This window comes from Bicyclus anynana, chromosome 5 (assembly GCF_947172395.1).
Source record: "Bicyclus anynana chromosome 5, ilBicAnyn1.1, whole genome shotgun sequence".
Lineage (NCBI taxonomy): Eukaryota > Metazoa > Arthropoda > Insecta > Lepidoptera > Nymphalidae > Bicyclus > Bicyclus anynana.
In genome coordinates, this window is record NC_069087.1 from 7,746,242 (window position 1) to 7,766,670 (window position 20,429).

The window sequence follows — 20,429 nt, forward strand, 5'->3', positions numbered from 1 at the left end:
ATTTTCTTCAAAAGTTCATATTATCTTGAAGAAAATATAAAATTTTGTATTTCATCGCAAAACAGTTTACTTCGTATTCGTGTTAAACAATTCGTTATAAAATTAAGCTTTATACTTTGACAATTCTAAGGTCTGCATCATTGTACTTCCCAAATCTTACAAAGCCACCATGATCCAAGTACCAAAGCGCCTATCTATGGTAAATGCAGTGCATGGTCTGACAAATTCAACTTTACAACATGACGAAGGTCTGGTCACCACAGGCTCTCGGTCTATAATGGACACCGGCATTATCAAAGGCGTCCCATTATGCGAACGCAATAAGAACAGTTTACTCGTATCTTAATCATTGCTTACAAAGGAGCTTTCATCCATCAACGAGAGATATTATGCTGTATTAGAAGCAGTCTCAGACTAGATCACGTCATTCTAAAGGTGAATTACAGTTACAACGCTGTATACCTGTTATTCCCATTTGAAATTCCCATTGTTTATAAGACCGTAATGTGAAACACTCAGCAATATCTTTGGAATTAAAAAATATTACAATGCTATAGGTACTAAAACCTGTTTACCAACAAACAATTAATTAGAAATGAAGGTGGAAAACGCATTTATTTCAATTTCATAACTAATTTTATAAAATTATGAATTGGTTTTTTTATACCTTATTTTATCAAAATATTTTTAAATAAGTATATCTAATTGTTCTAAGCTTAATAACCAAATGAATTTTCATTTATTTAAGAACGAGTTAATTATAATTATTATAAGGTGTGAAACGATTAGTCGATTTACAGCTGCTTCCTGTTAAGGTATGCTAAATTTTTTGTGGTATGCAGTTAAGCACCATATAGGAATTATACCTACCACAAAAAAAAATCTACATTTTCCTAAATCCAGTAGACTGAATTTCCAGAAATGTCCAAGTATTTAGACTAATATTAATTATTAACTAATTTGAGTTTTAAATTATATTTATGTTCTGTGGTTTTGATTTAAAATTTGTCACTAAAAACTTGTACAAAGCATTTTGGGTCATCTTTTGTCATACAGCTGGAATGGTGGAGATTCTTGTGATTCTTACAGCTTAAAACACAAGTAAATTGGCATTTTCGTTGAATCTGGTGCAACTGTTGTTAAGCCCGGGCTTCCATATATAAAAAATTAAGTTTAACAAAATGGAATGCATTGGATATAAGCAGGCGTTACTTTGCGGAAGTTCATTATGAATATATAATAATTTATTTATTTTGCTATCATCCGCGAAAAGCCGACGGACAACGTGCAATTGCAAAGTCAAATAGTTGTAGAGTCAACATCACCTGAGGGTGCTCCGGTTTCGGGGTGAAACGAACGCAGAGAGTATTTTGTCGGACCTGGGTGACGTTGTCGCATGCGTTCGTAAAATAAATAAATTATTATATATAAAATTGAATGCAGAATGAATTTGAAGTGAAGTAAGTTTTATCTTGGTATGTAGTGTCTTTCTGATATCTCGTCTTGCTTGTACAATCTGAAACTCATTTCGAAGTAGTCCAACTTCGTTCGGATTGCTAAACTAATAAACTCTCAGCCATTCATATCAGAGGAAACATTGGGAGAAATATCCGCTTCATTAGTTTCTTGTTCTGTTTGAATTATTCTTGTGAAATCAGTACATTTTGGGAACAGCTTTTGTAATAGCTTCAGCAATTTGGGTTATAAACGTTTTTATATTTGCAACTCATTAAGAACTTTTAAATTTAACTTAAAATATTTAATTTCCCCGTAATTTGAATATGTTTTGACTAAAATCTTAGAAGATAATTTGAATTACTTCCTCTTAAATTTAGGATTTTGAAATTGTTCTTGTTCGATTTTGGTGACAATATTAAATATTAGTAGATATAGTATCTACACTAATATTATAAAGCTGAAGAGTTTGTTTGATTGAACGCGCTAATGTAAGGACCTATACAGGTCCGATTTGAAAAATTCTTTCAGTGTTTGATAGCCCATTTATTGAGGAAGGCTATAGGTTATATATTATCCCCATATTCCTACGGGAACAGGAATCACGCGAGTGAAACCACGCGGCGTCAGCTATATACTATATAGGTAGGTACATTATCGATTTAAAATTTTAGAAATAGCTTGTTGATGCAGTCAGGATGGATTGTACTTACCTATTAGTTTCCCTACCCTTATGCATTCAATTCATATTAGTATTGTCATGCTATAAATCTTAGAACAATCTTAACTTTAATATATTTCCAAATGTATTAAAGCTGTCTAGTCCCGACGCAACACAGCACAACTGGATGGTATTGTCGACAACTACCGGTCGTATATCGTCCTTTGTTATTGAGTCTAAATTTGGAGAGTAACAGGAATTTTAGAACCGCCTCCCCTATCTATCGTTTTGTTTAAAGCTATTTCTGTTGATTGTTGGTATCATTTTGAATCTATAACTTCAAGCAATGTGTTAAAAAAACATTTACTTAGTCGAGTTTACTACACCATTGATGAGTTCCTCAATGATGAAGGTGCTTGGAGGCCATTGGATCAGTTTCCACCTTCACACAGTAAAACTATTGTAATGATGTCATCAATTGTAATTGTATGAATTGCAAGTGTATATTTTTTTTAAAAGAGCAACTGTTGAGTTTCTCCGGTTTTTTCTCAGCAGAACCTGCCTTCCGAACCGGTGGTAGAATATTTACAAATAGTAAACTGACGTATCAAAAGTCCTTGTAAACTGAGCCTACTTGAAATAAATGAATTTTGAATCAACATTTTTTTACATTTCTAGGTCTATTTTTTTTATTCTTTACAACTTAGTCCTTGATTACAATCTAACCTGATGGTAAGTGATGATGCAATCTAAAATGAGAAGAAGAAAAGCTTGCTAACTTGTTAGATTGTTCGGTTACTACACATCGTACTGGAACGCTAAACGCTACATCTCTTGGCGGTACGTCTTTGCCGGTAGGGTGGGTTTAGCCACGGCCGAAGCCTCCAGTCAGATCTGGACCAATTAACAAAACCTTAATCAGCCCAGTCGGGGATCGAACCCAGGTCCTCAGTCTAGTAAATCCACTGCGCTTACCACTGCGTCACGAAAGGCGTCTTTCATGTAACTCATTTATAAATCAAGTAAGTGCAATAGTAATTTTAATTAACGCGGAAATAACAAAACAAAATACGACTTACATTTTTATATTATTGTCGTTTACGACGTAATTTCCGACGTAAGCCTGCCTCCGAATTCTAATAAAGATCCTACCATTAATGTACTAATAAAAAAAAAGGTCTGTTCCCTCCATTAACTGAGATGTATCTTCCGATATCAGGTAGGTATTAACTATTAATCACATTACTTGACATAGTAAATACACCAGCAGGCCTATATCAACGATAATAAACAATTTATTTTAAATGATTAATATTTGCACCTAATAGATACACATAGGCAATAGAAATTCATTATCATTATCATTATCATTTTCATCACATCAGCCAATGGAGTACACTGCAGGACATATGCCTTTTGTAGGGACTTCCAAACATCACGATCCTGAGCCACCTGCATCCAGCGAATCTCTGCGAGTCGCGTGATGTCGTCAGTCCGCCTGGTGGGGGGTTGTCCAATACTGCGATTTCTAGTGCGAGGTCGCCATTCTAGCACATTTCGATCCCAACGTCCATTTGCTCTTCGAACTATGCCAACCCATTGCCACAGCTATGTCGGTGTCTTTTAAAGCTTTTCTTGAAAACTTCCTCTCTCGAATACCTGAACTATTTATAATGGTACCTACATGCGGAACCTTCGTTGGGTGAGTTCAACTCGCACTTGTCCGATTTTTAAACATACCTTTGAAATTGGAAGCACAGCCTGAATGTCATCCTTCTCGATGTCAAGTCTTGTGTTGACGCGGTGCTCGTGAGGAGTTTCCTCCGTGGTGGATGTGGCGCTGGGTGATGAGGACACCTTTGCTGACCAGCTGATACGGGCTGTGCCGCGGCCTGACTCGCCTTCCGACCCCTCCGCGTCTCCCTCTCCCTCGGCGCCAACTTCCACCAGCCAGGTGAGGATCTCGTCCCATCCCGGGCCACCGGGTCCACTACTGGTTTCTTCTACGTCCCTGAATAAGTGAGAAATTAGGTATTAGTACGGTCTTTTTAACAGCGTTTCAAAGTTTAGGTACGAGTTGGTACCTGATCTTTAAACATTCGATCAGCTTGTTATTTGGAATTTGCAGGCCTGCGAATAAGGATAGCAGTTTTTTAAGAATATCTTAATATAAATACGAAATCTCGAAAATCGCTTGACGTTTAAAGGTGAAATTTGCCAAGGAGGTAGTTTATAGTTTGTAGGTATCCGTTAAGAACGGATTTTGGGACAGGACCGGATTAAGACGGATAAATGGCAGACGAAGTCGCGTTCGCTAGTTAGTCATATTTGGAAGATGCAGGCCTGTAGCAATGATGTTGTTTTAAGAATACCTATTAACCATATTTTTGAATATGATCAATATTCCCCTTTCCCTGTAATAACTCGTAAAGACTGTGTTAGTTACTGAAATGCCCGGACCGGATTCGAACCTACGCCCTCCGAAACGAAGCAGAGGTCATATCCACAGGGCTATCACGGCACTTGATTAATTATTTACTACTAGCGGACGCCCACGACTTCGTTCGCGTGAAATTTACAGATCCCTCGGGAACCATAGATTTTTCCGGGATGAAAAGTAGCCCAGGTGTTAATTCAGAGTGAAATCTATTTTCATTCTAAATTTCAGCCAAATCGGTTCAGCAGTTGCGGCTTTAAAGAGTAACAAACATCCATACAAACTTTCGCGTTTATAATAGTTCTTACTAATATTACTACTATTACTTATGTTTCCTACTAATCACACTAATATTATAAAGGCGAAAGTTTGTGTGTGTGTAAGTGTGTAAGTATGTTTATTCCTCTTTTACGCTGCGGCTACTGAAGCGATTTGGTTGAAATTCGGAAACGAAATAGGTTTTAATCTGGATTAATACATATATAATGATAAAATAGAATAAAATGACGAAGTTATGCGCGAACACACATAAAAAAATAAAAAAAATATATACGGTCGAATTGAGAAACCTCCTCCTTTTTTTGAAGTCGGTTAAAAATGAGAAACAAAATAGTTGCACACCAATAGGGATGATGACAGTTTTTTAAATTGTATATAAATTAAGGGTATGCTAATAGTAAAGCAATTTTGTCAAAGTAACAGGGTATCTGCGATCATTACTTTCGGAGCTACAGGGATTTAAAGGGTCAGATTTCCGGCGCTGTCGCGGATCCCTAAAAAACGCCCCATACAAAATGGCTCGAAATAATGGCAATGTAATGATCGTTAGATTTGTATGCGCGTTCAAATAAAATTTCTAATATCTTTGTTATTTGTGCGTTTATGCTCATTGTTCTTATATTAAAAATTGTCACATTTAATGTAAGGAAGCTAAAACCGTATGAATTTTTATCTAATTACGATAAAAGATTTTTATTAGATTTTGAAATTTTATAATATTATTTATTTTCCAAATATCCAGTCAATCTTTGCTTTTTATGTATAAATTAGTTAACATTGACCTTATTTATCCGAATTTATTATAAAAATCAATATATTCCAACCTAGTCATCATCCCCATTGTATTTACTTCGAAAAATATACACAAAGTTACTTTGTACTAGAATATATTAAAGCAACACTCAATTCCATTCTATTGCAATAGGAAATGCGAATACAACATTTTATAGTGAGTACATGACATTTTCAGAACGGCACTGGAAATCCATTATCGTTGTACACAAATACAGTCTTTGTAGGAATGACAATACTTTCCCGTTTCCGGACAGGTTCGTCCTCAGTAAATCCTTGACCCAGATGTTAGGCTATTGAATAGCTTTTATTCGAAAATATAAAAAACAAATGCAAAATTCAATTTCACATGTATCGTAGTGGTAACGTTATATTTAATAAAACAAGGTGGTTTGTATCAATCGAGAATTATTTACTTAACTATTATTATACTATCTGCGCCCCGCGGTGTTACCCGCGAAACATAAGTAAGTTTATGTACCTACAGGTAATTCAATTTTCCCGGATGAAAGTAACCTATGTGGTAATACAGGTTATAAACCATCTACATTCCAAATTTCAGCTAATTTGGTTAAGTAATTGCGTCGTGAAAGAGTAATAAACGTTCATACCATCATAACCATCAGTTTTCGTAAATCTCAAGAACCAGAGTGTTTTTGTTGGTTTGTTTCGGGACAAAGAGTAGCCTATGTGCCAATCCAGGGTATTATCTATCTTCATTTTAAATTTCAGTAAATTCAGTTAAGTAGCCACAGTTTGGCTGGTGGGAGGCTTCGGCCGTGGCTAGTTAAGATTTAAAACAAAGTAATCAGTTTACTTGATAGAGATAGAAAATTGTGAACATACACATAAATATACTCGTATTCAGAACGTTGCATTTTTTGATTCTGGGCCAAAAGCCACTCACCTACCAACCTTTAACTTTGAAATTCAAAATGTTAAGTTTCATTTAGCGACTCAGGCGCTTTGCCAATTGCTTCTCTGTAAGAGCAACGTGCTTTATGCTAACAGAACTATGAAAATATTTGACTGAAAAAAATGAGAATTATGAGTAAATTAGTAAGATTATATATATATATATATTTATATACTAAAAATTTATATTGTAACTGTATCTAATAGTTACCTATTACTTACTGTACGTTTTACTAACATGAAAAGTGTCATGTCAAATAAAAATTTTGACATTTGAAATAAATAAAGATTAGTGGCGATTAATCGAGCGAACGACTTCGCGAATAAAATCTACAAATCTGTTATTCAGAAAATAATAACAATACCTACTAAGTACTTACTAAAAACAATTTAGATAAGACGAACTTTGTGATTTTGTTTCATACTTATACTTTGTGTTCAATATTGTTGGAAATAGTGGTCTGAGACGAATATGGCGTCGCTCGATCTCTTTTTATATGCTAGGTCGTGCGACTTGTTTCCGTAAAAGTGGGAGTTAGAGAAGGGGAGCGATCGGGCGGGGGCGACTTGGCGATATAAGGCGCTCGCCGTACGATCGGTTTCAGTGGTCTAGGGGCGTATTAGGAATATAACCTATAATAATAATAGGTTATAGGGGAGAATAGCTTGAGCAGTGAAGGTGGATGTTGGCTAGTGGAAGGGACTCCTTAAACCTGCACCAGGAGTCACAAGCCTCTGGGACTGCTCAAGTTATTCTCTGCCATTCTAGGGTTATATTTTGGTTACATTGAGATTTGATTTGTTGTCCTGACAAATATTGTGAATCCCTTTGTTCAACATTGGTTTTCTTATTTTTAAAATTGACTTCTGAGTTTTTTTGCTAATTAAATCATATTTGAAATTGTCAAGTAAGTATATACCTACCTACACACCAAAAAAAATATAATATAGATACAAGATAAGGTACGTAACCGATACAAGATTTATTCGGTGTAGCAATATAAATCTGACTCCAAGGTGAAACTTTAAAACGAGTACAAAATGTTCGATTCCCGTTGCAGGTACCCACTCGCTCAATTTAGAAGTTTAACTGGGTATTTCCCAGTTTAGTTGAACTTTTCGTTTTGCAGAGACTACCGACCCACTTATAATAGTGAACGCGAATAGCTGATGTCAGGGGTGACAAAACTGAAATTGAACGGAATCTTTTATACTCCCGCTACAATCTAAATGATAGTTCACATTGCGATGCGATATCTACCTATCTATTCGCAAGCGCAAACTATTACAGTAGTTTGTCGTATTCACGATCACTGAGGTGCAATTGGGTTTTACCAACTAGAGATAGAGCACTATATAGAGGAAATAAAAACTGACGCGGACAAATGTGCATAATTGTCTTAATTTCATTTTGTCGCTTATCAAACAACGAAAGTTATATAAACACCTAAATATTGTCTACAATGTCGAGTTGTGTGTTTAAGTGTATAAACTGTATAAGTAAACACTAAATAGTGTATAAATTCGTATAAGTGTATAAATCTCAATTCAGATCACTTTTTGCGGTGATTTTGTGTGGACTGACGACATCAAGCGAGTCGCAGGGATTCACTGGACGTTTGGAAGTCCCTACAAAAGGCCTATGAAGTGAAAGTCCATCGGCTGATATGATGATTATGATAATGATTATCAAATTATTTATTTTCAGAAAAAATCACACTATTGTCTTGTATTGTCACTCTATTCTATTTTGTATTCGTTGCTTTACCTATAAGGAAGTCTTGGGTATCACTTTTCATTATTTTTCATTCCAGTTTTGCATAGAATTATGCTTTCTAAATTGGCTCAAGTCAAGTTTGGTTGAGGGTTGTGGGTTTTAGTTTTGGTGAGAGTCACAACCCTATCGAAAAAGATGTCTAGTGTTCCGGTACGAGGCCGTTTAGTAACCAGTTGTTATTGGTTAAATAAACTGAATTGTTCCAATTTACTCGTAGCACGCTACAATCTTAAACTTAATCTTTATTTAATCACATCAAAGAAAAAATTTGTTAATTTATTTTCATTACGTAGTCCATGTTTATGTTAGAATTAGTTCCCTATTTAAGTTGAAAGAACCAAGTGAAGAGAAGTTATTGTAGTGAACCGTTTGGCTTATGTTGTAATTGCTTATGCGAGGAATATCAAGACGTTAACATCTGGTGTACCTACATAGGTTTGCAGTTTAAACACATTAACATAACGGATTTACTTCCGACAAAACTGATCGCGTGTTGGTCGCGATCAGCATGATGTCATGCACATCGCGACCAACACACGATCAGCCTGCAGTTAGCGCTGCAGGCATGTGAGATTACTTGATCATCAGTGGCTGACATAAATATGATTGTTAGTTCACAACATTATTATTATTACAAACGAACTAAAATGCCCTTACAATTTACAAGGCTATACATATGTATAGCTTTGTAAGTTTTAAGGGCGTTTTTGATAACGAAAATATCTTCGCTATCGCTATAGCTTACCTATATAGGCATAGGTGAGCTATAGCGGAAGATATTTTCGTTACCGATGTAATTCGCAATTTTATTGTCCATCTGCGACCGGCCAGTACAATTGGATTAAACAGCTCCCTTGAAAGCTGAATCCCAGGTGGCTTTTCTTTTGTTGACATCTACGTCTTATTTCATTGGAAAATCATGATATAAGCCTTTATATATTTTAACATACACAGTACACTAATTACCTATGTAATATGTATCTCTGAGAATATTCCAGGAGGCTTTCATAAAAATTATACGTTTACATGAAACCATTTTTTTTTAATCTTTTACAAGTTAGCCCTTGACTACAATCTCACCTGATGGTAAGTGATGATGCAGTCTAACATGAAAGCGGGCTAACTTGTTAAGAGGAGGATGAAAATCCACACCCCTTTTCGGTTTCTACACGACATCGTACCGGAACGCTAAATCGCTTGGCGGTACGTCTTTGTCGGTAGGGTGGTAACTAGCCACAGCCGAAGCCTCCCACCAGCTAGACCTGGACCAATTAAGAAAATCTCAATCGGCCCAGCCGGGAATCGAACCCAGGACCTCCGTTTAGTAAATCCACCGCGCATACCACTGCGCCACGGAGGCCGTCAAACCATGACCATGACAATGCTGATGTATATAGATGATAAGCTAAAGGATATATAAAGTAACGTACCCATCAAGAGTGTCATCATCTTGCAGCGGTTGCTCCAGTCGCGTGGCTGTGACCGTGGCGGCCCTGGGCTTCACTTCTGCCGTCACAGCCCAGTGCGAGTTCGCTGCCGTCACACTCACCAACCTCAGTCCGGACTTCACCTTCATCCTGGTCAAGGAAATTATACATTAGACAGTGGAAGAACAATTAACTTGCCTATTTTCCGCACATTTTCTTTAGCCTATTATTTCAGACTAGGTATCAGCGGCGAAGAGTCTATACAGGCTGATTCCCGCTAGGTTACCTTTTAAGAATCCATATATAATCATTATTGTAATGAATCTGTATAGATGTATGAGAAACCATGTTTGTATCAAGCAGTATGACCCTTTTCTTTGGGACGGTTTACCTTCGTCAAAAATCCATCCTTCACCACAGCTTTTATACAGATACGTTTTGCCAATATTAAAAATATTATGTTTGACACGTTTTCTCGGAAAATAGCAACTAAGTATGTAGTTCATAATATCATCACAAACAGTTAATAATATTATGTACTTAGATATAATCTTGCTTCTATTCAATAAACCCATTCATAAAATTCGGTGATAGTCAGTAGAATCTAAAAAATCTACAAGTATCTACATGTCAGTGGCGAAGGTTGGAATATTGTCGAAAGTAACCCAAAGAAAAGGAAATTCATACCGCGTGACATGGTTTCTCATATTCATACTATACTATATACAATATTCATTACAATAATGAATATGTATGGATTTTTAAATGGTAACCCAACGGGAATCGGCTTGTATGGACTCTTCGCCGCTGCTACTCGTACATGTAAACCAGCGATAAGTTATCCATGTACGGAGACTATGGTATATTTACTATGGAATATAAGTCGTTTGGGCCACAAAATCAAAGGCAAAGCTTTATAAGAGACACAACCATTGATATTCCAAGAGATAAACGAAATTACATAATCGTACTAAATATAGAACGTAAGAAATAGTGCCACAATTTAACATATCCACATATTATATTAGTTATTATTATTTAGTGAATAGTACTTATTATTTATTGTATTGCAATTTGCCATCTCACAGGATATTTAGATTATTTAGGTTTAGGTTGCCTGGAAGAGATCACTATTAGTGATAAGGTCGCCTTTTGCCTAAAATTTTATGTGTTCTTTTGTTATTTTCTTTTTTGTGCAATAAAGTTATTATAAAAATAAAATAAAAAATCCACAGTAGAGCAACATTATTTCAGTATTATCTATTCTTAATTGCTTTAAACACGTCCAAAGATTGCTTTTAAAAGGACGTCGGGTTTTCCCACTACGTAAAACGCTTAAAATATTAAAATCTCTTTCAGAAATAAAACTTCAACTGTACTCTTTGAAATGTAAGCGTTATGTAAAACTGAAGTGGTTATAAATTTTAGTTTGGAGCGCAGTGCTATTCCCGAGCGACCCCACGCCTCGTAACTCAAAAGTAGGAACAGATATATTTGCTGAAGTTTCAGACCAGGTGGTGCTTAAACTTAGAATATAATGTCAAATAATATCCTCCTTTTTATGGTAAGTATAAAGTTTTGTATTTAATGATATTAATGTCAGAAAAAATAAAAATAAAATTGGTGCACACCACAGTAGGTTACAAAAAATTTGTTACTCTTCTAAGGGTAAGTTCATACGTTTTTATATATGAAATTAATATAAATTAATTATATGAAATTTGAATTATAATGTAATCATCCTAATATTATGAGGGCGAAAGTTCGTGTGTACCATGTATGTTTATTACTTCATCCCCTTGTAACTACGGATATAATTTGGCTGAAATTCAAAATGGATAGATTTATAATACTCTGGATTATCACATGGGCTTTGATCCCGATATTTTCGGCAATGCTTTGACAATTAAAACATAAATTCGGATTTATTGATATTATACGAGTATACACTATTGAAAGTGACTATTCATACATAAACCATACGAATTAATTTATTTTATTCAGACTTTCATATGGACGACTAGCTTATTCATACGAATTTGAACCACAATTTTGCTACTAAAACATCTTTATAGACCAGTAGCGAAGACTGAATTTTTCTCGTAGGTAACCCGTTCATGTGGTTTTTTAGTCTGAATGTGTTTTTGACAGTGTACGTTAAATTATGTATACGTCCGTAAAACTAGTGGATTTTTAAAAGGTAACCCGTTAGGAATCGGGTTGTTAGAAACCATCGCCCCTGTTATAGACCGTATATAAATTAAATATTTCTATCTAATATGAAATTTCAATGTGAAAATTGTTGAAAAGTTATGAGAAACATTTTATAAACTGCTTTGCTATAATTGCTGTAGCCTACCGATGTAATGCGAGCGTATTTTTAATTTTCAGTTCACCTAATTAGTGCGAGGTTTTCACAGTTGCACGCTATGGCCGGCTTGGTAAAAAGAAATTTATGAGGTTTCCTCGGTACATTTAATGCATACGTAGTTGGCTCGGTTAAAACTTCGCGCGTAATTTCATAAGTGTTTGTTTTCTTTTTTAATGTTATTTGCAGAAATTTTTTAATAAAAAACTGTGTGATAAATAATAAATCCTATAACAAAATATAAACAAAATGGAACAGTGTGGTATAAAAGAAAATGTAGTGACCAAAATCGAGAAAGGTATGTTTAGATTAGGTTTAGATTTGGGCACGTACCTAGAGGATGAATGAAAGAACACTATCAAAGGGTATTTGTAAGATAAGTGTGAATGGAAATTTTGAAAGAACAAAGCCAAGGTGAACTTTTTTGAATCAAATCAAGGACATTCTTATTAATGGGCAGGCTGCAATAGTACCGATGAACTTGTATGAAAGGATTGATAAAAATTGAAGAAGCAAGATATTCAAGAATCATTGCAAATGGAAAGACGTGATCTCTGCCTACCCCTATGGGTATGTTGGAGTATGTATGTATCTTGCGTGACAAACAAATATTAATATTCGCAACATTCATGAATAGAATCTATACTGATAGGTATACGAGTACGTACATTGATGAATATATTGTTGATGTCGATAGCGTCGAGAGGCCGTATTGAGTAGGAATTGACATCAATTTGTGGAGATGACGCGACATCTAGCACACTTATAGATGCCGTCCGCCATCAACCAGTATTATTGATTTTGCAAACGCAATAGGCACTTGGGACTGGGAGGAGTAAGACGTTTACACAAGGAACAATGCATTTTGATAATAATTTTAACTCACCGTATAACAACATGTCCAATTGTATGACTGGCATCGCGGCGAACAACGAAAGGCAGGTGTAATCTGAAGTGAGGATACAGTGGTGCCCTTGGCAGCAGCAGGGCGGTGTCACCCGCTCTCGCTTCCCTGTATCCAGCTCTTGGTCCAGCCAGAGTAACTATGCCCAACGGCCACGCCGGTTGAACGGAGACTTTACCGCACACCCCTTCACCAGTCTCACCGCTGCTCGCTTCTGCTGCACTATATGCTAGCTTCATAGTTCTCGGTGGTCGTTTTCCTTTCCCATCCGCAGGCCACCACGCCGCGGGAACGGTTAGCTCTGCCAAACAGGCTCCCTCTTCGCCTTCAGGTCCACACGTTGCAGTCAAAGTTTTGATGCCAATGCTAGCGTGTAAAGTGATACAAACGCGACGAGGTCGGGCTGCCGCTCGCCGGGCGCCCCCTTCACCACCCGTGTGAAACAGTACTCTGAGAACTGGTGCATCTTTTGGTAGTTCTCGAAATACCAAATGGGCCGATACGTCAAGTCTGTGCGCCGTGGCGTCTTGTAATTCTACTAAACTGGCGTTACGTCGAGGTGGTTCGAGGGGATCGGGCACAGCGTAACGAGCTGGTACTGTTTGCTTAGTGGAGAAAGGCCCATAGGTCGCTCTGACGGACGCCGGAGCAGAACCTTGTAAAACTGTGAATCGGTCGAGTGATAACAGAGCTCCAGGCAGAGCCGTCCCCATCGGCTCGGGCGGTGGCCCCGCTCCGTTCCATCTCGCCGTGTGTTTTAGGAAGAATCCACTGTCCTTATTCTCGAAATGGACTTCCACCGCAAACACGACCCCTGCAAACAAAAATAACAGTTGTAATAATGTTCTTAAATAAGTAGTAAACGTAACAGAAGGGAACGCAACATTTTTATTTCGTTAGGTGACAAAAGATAAAAGGGCAGTCAGATGCTGGCACGGATCCAACTGCATTCGTTACTCGAATTGGAATGTTCATTTATTGTTTACAAATAGGTGCAGAATTATTTTGAAACGTGAATTTTTAACTTTAGTGTTACATAACACTTTATTTAGTGTCTTATTAAATCAGGAATGGCGTTAACAAGTATAATTGAAAGAGCAGCTGAAATTCCCTTTGAGAAATGCATCGTCAGACAGGCGTTAGACACGCTCCCGTCATTCGTCTCGGCTGTTGAGGGGATTCGTGTCACATTCCCTGCGTATGACTGTAAGCGCCCTTTATGGAATTCATTACGCTGCTGTCTGCTTAAAACGCGACCCACCAGCCCTCGAAAGCCCTTCAAAGCGTAGGCGAACAATTGTTTTGATACTAATATTTTTATGAAACAAAAATGACGATTTTTGTTAAATAATGACTTAAACAAATAAATCAAAAACTTAGTAAACAAGAAAAGTAAAAGAAAAGTAGACCTGATAGATAATATAACTTGTTGCAAAAGTATATGTTGTCAACAAACAACAAAAAATGTTGTTTTATAAGCCTACTTGAAATATATTTAATCAGCTGACGCCGCGCGGTTTCACTCGCGTGGTTTCCGTTCCCGTAGGAATACGTGGATAATATATAGCCTATAGCCTTCCTCGATAATTGGGCAATCTAACACTGAAAGAAATTTTCAAATCGGAACAGTAGATTAGCACGTTCAATCAAACAAACAAACTCTGCAGCTTTATAATATTAGTATAGATTTCGATTTGAGCTATTAGTTATGCCATGTCTCGCAAAGCTAGCTTGTATAAATAAATTAAAGGCACCTTTACTATGCGTATAACGAAACAAACTTAAGTGTGTAGTTAACAATGATGTTCTCTGCAACAAGCCGCTTCATTTACAAGAAAACGACTTCCCTGAACGAGCTGAGCTCTTACGAGACAGAGCGAGATAATAAAAAGCTCGCACGTGACGCTCGCAACAAAGAACACTTGCAAAGCTTTCAATCCCTCCAGGAGATATGATCCTTTTATATTGCACTGTCGAAAAAATGCTTCAATATGAAATACTTTCATTACACTTGTGTGAATGACTTACACACTTTTTGAGTTTCTAGAATTTTACCAAAAGAAAATAAGCTTTTCAGTGAAGGTTTTTAATAATAGAATGCTACAAGCTGTATCCCAAAAGAATTTAAGTAATATACAAGCAATCTTCGGTAGTAAAACGTCGACAATTTTAGTCAACAAATAAAAATAATAATTAATAAGCACTTGACAAGGTTTATCTTAATCACAATTGGAAGGATAGTGTAACAAGGCCAACTAACAAAGCCTAATACAATACTAAACTCTAGTTTCGTTTTGTCCGGGAATCTAATCTAAAACCTTACTAGTGTAATAAAAAATCGTATGAAAAGTTTTGAATTTGTGTAACAATTTCAAAATCTTTTACACAATCTCTCATCGGAACCAAAACCTCATTCAAACCGCATTGATTCTAAATTCCTTTTGCAGCTAGAAAATGTATGTGTAGATCATATACGTATATCATACCTGACGTCACAGCAATATTTGAAAGGCAGCTTGCCCACGATTAATGAACAAATATTTGCCCGGTAATGGAGTCCGACACATTACCGCATTCGTTTTGTACCCTTTTTATTGAAACACTATCAACAATCATATAGAATTTTATAAATGTCCTCTCGATTCATAAAAGCTTTCTACTAAATGAAAATGCTTTAATGGAAACTGACACCTTTGGGGAGGTGACCCTATCTTTTTATCAAAAAGTATACCTGTTTAATAAATTTATCCATTAAAAGCAGGATCTATTACGGACAATATTATTTCAATATAACTTAACAATAATGGTCTTTACATGTTTATTTCAGTATATTAAAATACCTCGGCTTTAGGTTAAACTAATATATATTGCGTATAAAATGTATATATGCATTAGAATTTTATTTAATTACTTTATATTAAACCTGGGATATCTCAATATACAATAAAGTCTATTCTCATCCTTAAAAAACTTATATGCGACACTTTACGCAAACTACTCGTAAGTAAGTTTCTTATTAAAAACAATGCACAGAATGAATACGGGAACACCAACCTCTATAAGGTCAGTCCGATAGACGGGTATCAGATATCGGCCACGCCAGCCTATCAAGGATTAGTCGTGAGGCAGTTATTACAAGGACTTCGGCCGTCGTCCCATGTTTGCAATTTATCGGAAGATATCAATTCGCCATAACTTCTCTTTTTGGGGTAGCGGTACAGAGGAAATTAAACCGCCGTAGTCGAGGACTCGCTGAAAATACATTTCGCAGCTAAAACTGGTCCGCAGCAGTGCTATGGAACTTTATCGTGAAATCGTATTAAAATAGCATATCGATTTGTCTAGAGCCGTTTGGGAAAATTAACAATAAGGTTTAGAGTCTAGACGATGCCTACTCAAGTATTAAAGCCAATTTTAGATCTTCTTAATCAGTAATAGATTTATTTGAAAACCCTTTTCTCACTTAGACTTTATTAAAGAATTCCTTTTGGCTGGAAACACTTGATAAATATAAACACCATTTAATTATTTTTGTGAATTCCTTAGGCCACTTCGATTAACTCCGATTAGTTCAATATAATTGTACATTGTCAATAAGTAGAACCGGTTTAAACGAGTATGTGATTGCATGTTGTGGCTCTATTTCTTGCATACTTGGGATTTGGGCCCTTTTCGCTGGTTACTGCATATTACAACTAATAACAATTGGTTACAATACGCAGTAACCATTATTTTCCTATATTTTTTCAATTAATACAAACGCTTTTTTGACGAAATTTCAGCTTAATCGTATGGATAATAATTAGATTTTCTTTAATTATAATTAGAATTATTAAAAGAGGACCTTATTAGAAGACTCAAAGTCACTCAGCGGGCAATGGAGTTTATCTGCTTGATCTCTGCTTCGAATCAGGAACGAGGAGATCCGCAGACGAACCAAAGTCACTGACATAGCTCAGCGAGTCGCAAAGCTGAAGTGGCAATGGGCAGGTCACATAGTTTGAGCCGATGGACGTTGGGGTCCCAAGGTGCTGGAATGGCGACACCGCACCGGAAAGCGCAGTGTTGGTCGACCTACCCCCTAGGTGGACCGAGGATATCAAGCGGGTTGCAGGGAGCCGCTGGATGCTGGCGGCTCGAGACCGTTGTGCTTGGGGGTCCATGCTTGGGGGCTTGTGTCCAGCACAACAGAACGTCTATCAGCTGATAAGGTAATTAGAATAAAGATATTGAAAATCTGGTTTACCTAATAATTACGCGTTCTCTATAAACGAAGGAATTTTATTCATTTAATAGGATATGACTGCGCGACCGACAGCCAAACCAAACCTAATAACATCATAAAATGAACCTTAACAAATACATGTTACACATACAAAACAAGTCCGCTTTCGTATACTCTTCACGCTAACAAATAAACTATTGCTCAGAACCCTACAAAATACGACCCTCGTTTTCGGTTTAGAAATTCGCAGCTGGGAAAGACAGTAAATTACATTTCGGTACTCAACGCAACGTGCGAAAAGTTTTTCGCAAGTAATAAAATTGGAATGGGTAGACAAAATTTTATACACGAATCGCTTAAATAGGTAGTCTTCTGTAATAAATATAATAAAACCCTTATTTTCAGTGTAATGATATTCGGGATTTAGGTAAATGTGATTATAAAAGAATGCCCCGTTAAATAAAACTGAACTGACGCAAGCCAAATTGTATAAAACACCAATAAAACGGGAAAATTGAGGTAAGAGAATGGAACGTAAAAAATAATGGCCCTCCCTTGTATGGAAAGGGTGAGCTAGTAAATAAATTGTTTGCCTTTTTCAATTTCAGAAAACGTAGCCACAGCCGTTGCATATTTCAGTGCATTGAATTGGAAATATTTTGGCATCGAGCGATATTTCACACCTAAGATCTACGTAGGAAAAATAACAAAACATTTCATGCCTGGTTGAGCCATAGAAAATACAGGTATAAAAGGAAATGTACAAGTATTATCTTATGCATTTAGATTGTTCTATATTATAGATAGGTATATTGAGAATCGTACAGAGTGGAAAAGTATCTGACATCGATTAAAGGAAAATAAAAAATACATAGGTATACCTATATGTACGTTCATAATAAATATTCTAAATGTAGGTACGTAGGTACAGTTTTGTTATTTGTACATAGATTTATGCTTTATTTAATACGTTAATACTAGTTTAGTTAATACATTGAACGTAATTAACATGTAACGCAATATTATTTGTTATTGTAACTAATTAAATGTGTATACATTAAATTAGTTACAAATGGCTGGATATTGATTACAGATGATACAGTCAAATAATTACATACTAGGTTGCAGATAGGTATGACCGAGTTTTAGTTTATAATTAAGTTTACCGTTAGCGAATGCACATAAAAACAATGATAATTTTATACAATAGATCGGTTACGTCCCTACAAAATCACCGCAAAAAGTTATCCGAATAACAGGCTACAAAACTGAGCGCACACATGCACAATTTTGTCTTTAATTCCATTATTTATAGTCTACACTTCCTGAAAAAACAAATAGATATTTAGGTATTATTTGTTTAAACAGCGCCGGCCCGAAGTAAATTTTAGAACAGACCGAGATCCAATTATGGTGCCTCTACAGTTTGCTCCTATTATTAAATACCTATACCAATTGTGAGTGCTAAGATTGGAATGTGAAGATCTCGACCATACTCTTGAGTGACGTTCTTTACCATTTAGGCGCCCTATAGGATTTGACGCCTGGAGCGACTGCTCCGATCGCCGTATGGGCGGCCCGGCCCTGTGTTTAAATAACGTTCGTTGTTGACCACAACTAACATTGAGATGTGGAAATTTCCTCTTTTGAGCGCCTCATTTTTCATGACCTAGTAACACATCTAACAACATTTAACATCATTGCATAAAAATTATAAAACCATCGGCCTAAAAGATTTTATTTACAAAACATTTTTACAGTGTATAAAACACCACAATATGATACAACGTAGCAATAAAACATCAGTTTTCCTTTTACGTTTAAAAGGTTGAACGAGCTTTTTGCGTATAAAAGCTTTTTTGTTGTAGTTACATAATGATAACTGACCGTTGATGATTCTTTCTTTATTCGTATAACAATGTAAATAAAAAATAAAAAGTAAAAATGTTATAAATGTAGGCTGTATAACTGAAATTTAAAATTTATCAAAGTTTTATATTTAGAATTCCGTTCGTATATCATTTCATATTTGGAACGCATTCGAGAAGACCTGTTTCAGAAAATGAAGCTGTGAAAATTCTCACAGAAAATATAAATCAGTAAGAATTTATATTTTCTGGGTTTATTGTAAGAATTTTTAGCACCGTGTAGATAGCACTATACGAGTTTAACTGTGTTAGTTAGACCTACTTAGTTTTCGGCAATATTGTAAAATGGTGGTAACAAAAAATACTCTTTTTGGGCCAAAGCGCGTTTGGAACCTAAGCTAAGCCTACTTGAAACTTACCTATAATATTATCTATAATATATATAGTAGCGTGATCAAAAGTATACTATAACCCGCCCAGGAGTGTGAAGAATATTTGCACCAAGTTTCGTTAAAATCCGTCGAGTAGTTACTTAAAACAATGACTTCTGAAAAAAGGTGGAGGTGTACAATTTGTCATGTTTTTTTGCTTTTATTTATTCTCATTAAGCAATGCGATAAAATAAAAAGTTAACGCATTTTGACAAAGTCAAACATACTTGCTATCCTTTAAATACTTACTGTACTTAAAATAAATTAATGGAGAGTTATCGACTACTTTAAAACCTAAAGTAACGATGAATATAGTTTGTTCCCAGATTTATAAACAAATTATATCTTTTAAACACACAACATCAGCAACCACAACAAGGCATGGAAAATGTCCGCCAATAAAATTTCTATACGACAGGATTCTCAAAATAGATACAACCAGATCGAAGACAGGTTTTGCGGTAAAAAGTCAAGATTAACTCTGGACATCGTCACGAGTTAATTGATTACAATCATTATCTGTCTCCGTCTTGCAAATGAGAGATGAAAGAGAGAGCCGCACACCCACTTAGGATGGGAGATTGAACCATGTGGGTATCGATAGGAAGCGAGGTTCTTAGAACAATGTTGCAGTGACTCATGTGGGCTGGCATTCGCTTATTTTATTTATTCTCTCAATAGAACCACTTATAAATTGTAATCGTTAAAGATAAGTAATACTTCCAATAAAAAGTCAATAGATTGTTAAGTCAAGTTAGCCAGTAGCCACTCACCATCCGATAAGGCCACATGCCTGCAGCACTAAAGCCTAATTCAGACTGCTTTAGCATTTTAGTCGAGTAGCGTAAAATTTAGCTGCTAAACGTGTTTGAACACCAACAGTTTAGTCG

At 36.1% G+C, this 20,429-nt stretch overlaps 1 protein-coding gene across 1 annotated transcript in view; it reads right to left on the reverse strand.

Annotated features, from left to right (window-relative positions):
• Positions 1 to 20,429, reverse strand: part of LOC112054731 (transmembrane protein 132E) — a 140,107-nt gene that overhangs the window by 23,232 nt on the left and 96,446 nt on the right. The window contains exons 2-4 of the mRNA XM_052881784.1: positions 12,998 to 13,829; positions 9,747 to 9,893; positions 3,857 to 4,127 (exon numbers count right to left, since the gene is read on the reverse strand). Coding sequence (XP_052737744.1) covers positions 3,857 to 4,127; positions 9,747 to 9,893; positions 12,998 to 13,829 — 1,250 coding nt within the window. The remainder of the gene's footprint in view (positions 1 to 3,856; positions 4,128 to 9,746; positions 9,894 to 12,997; positions 13,830 to 20,429) is intronic.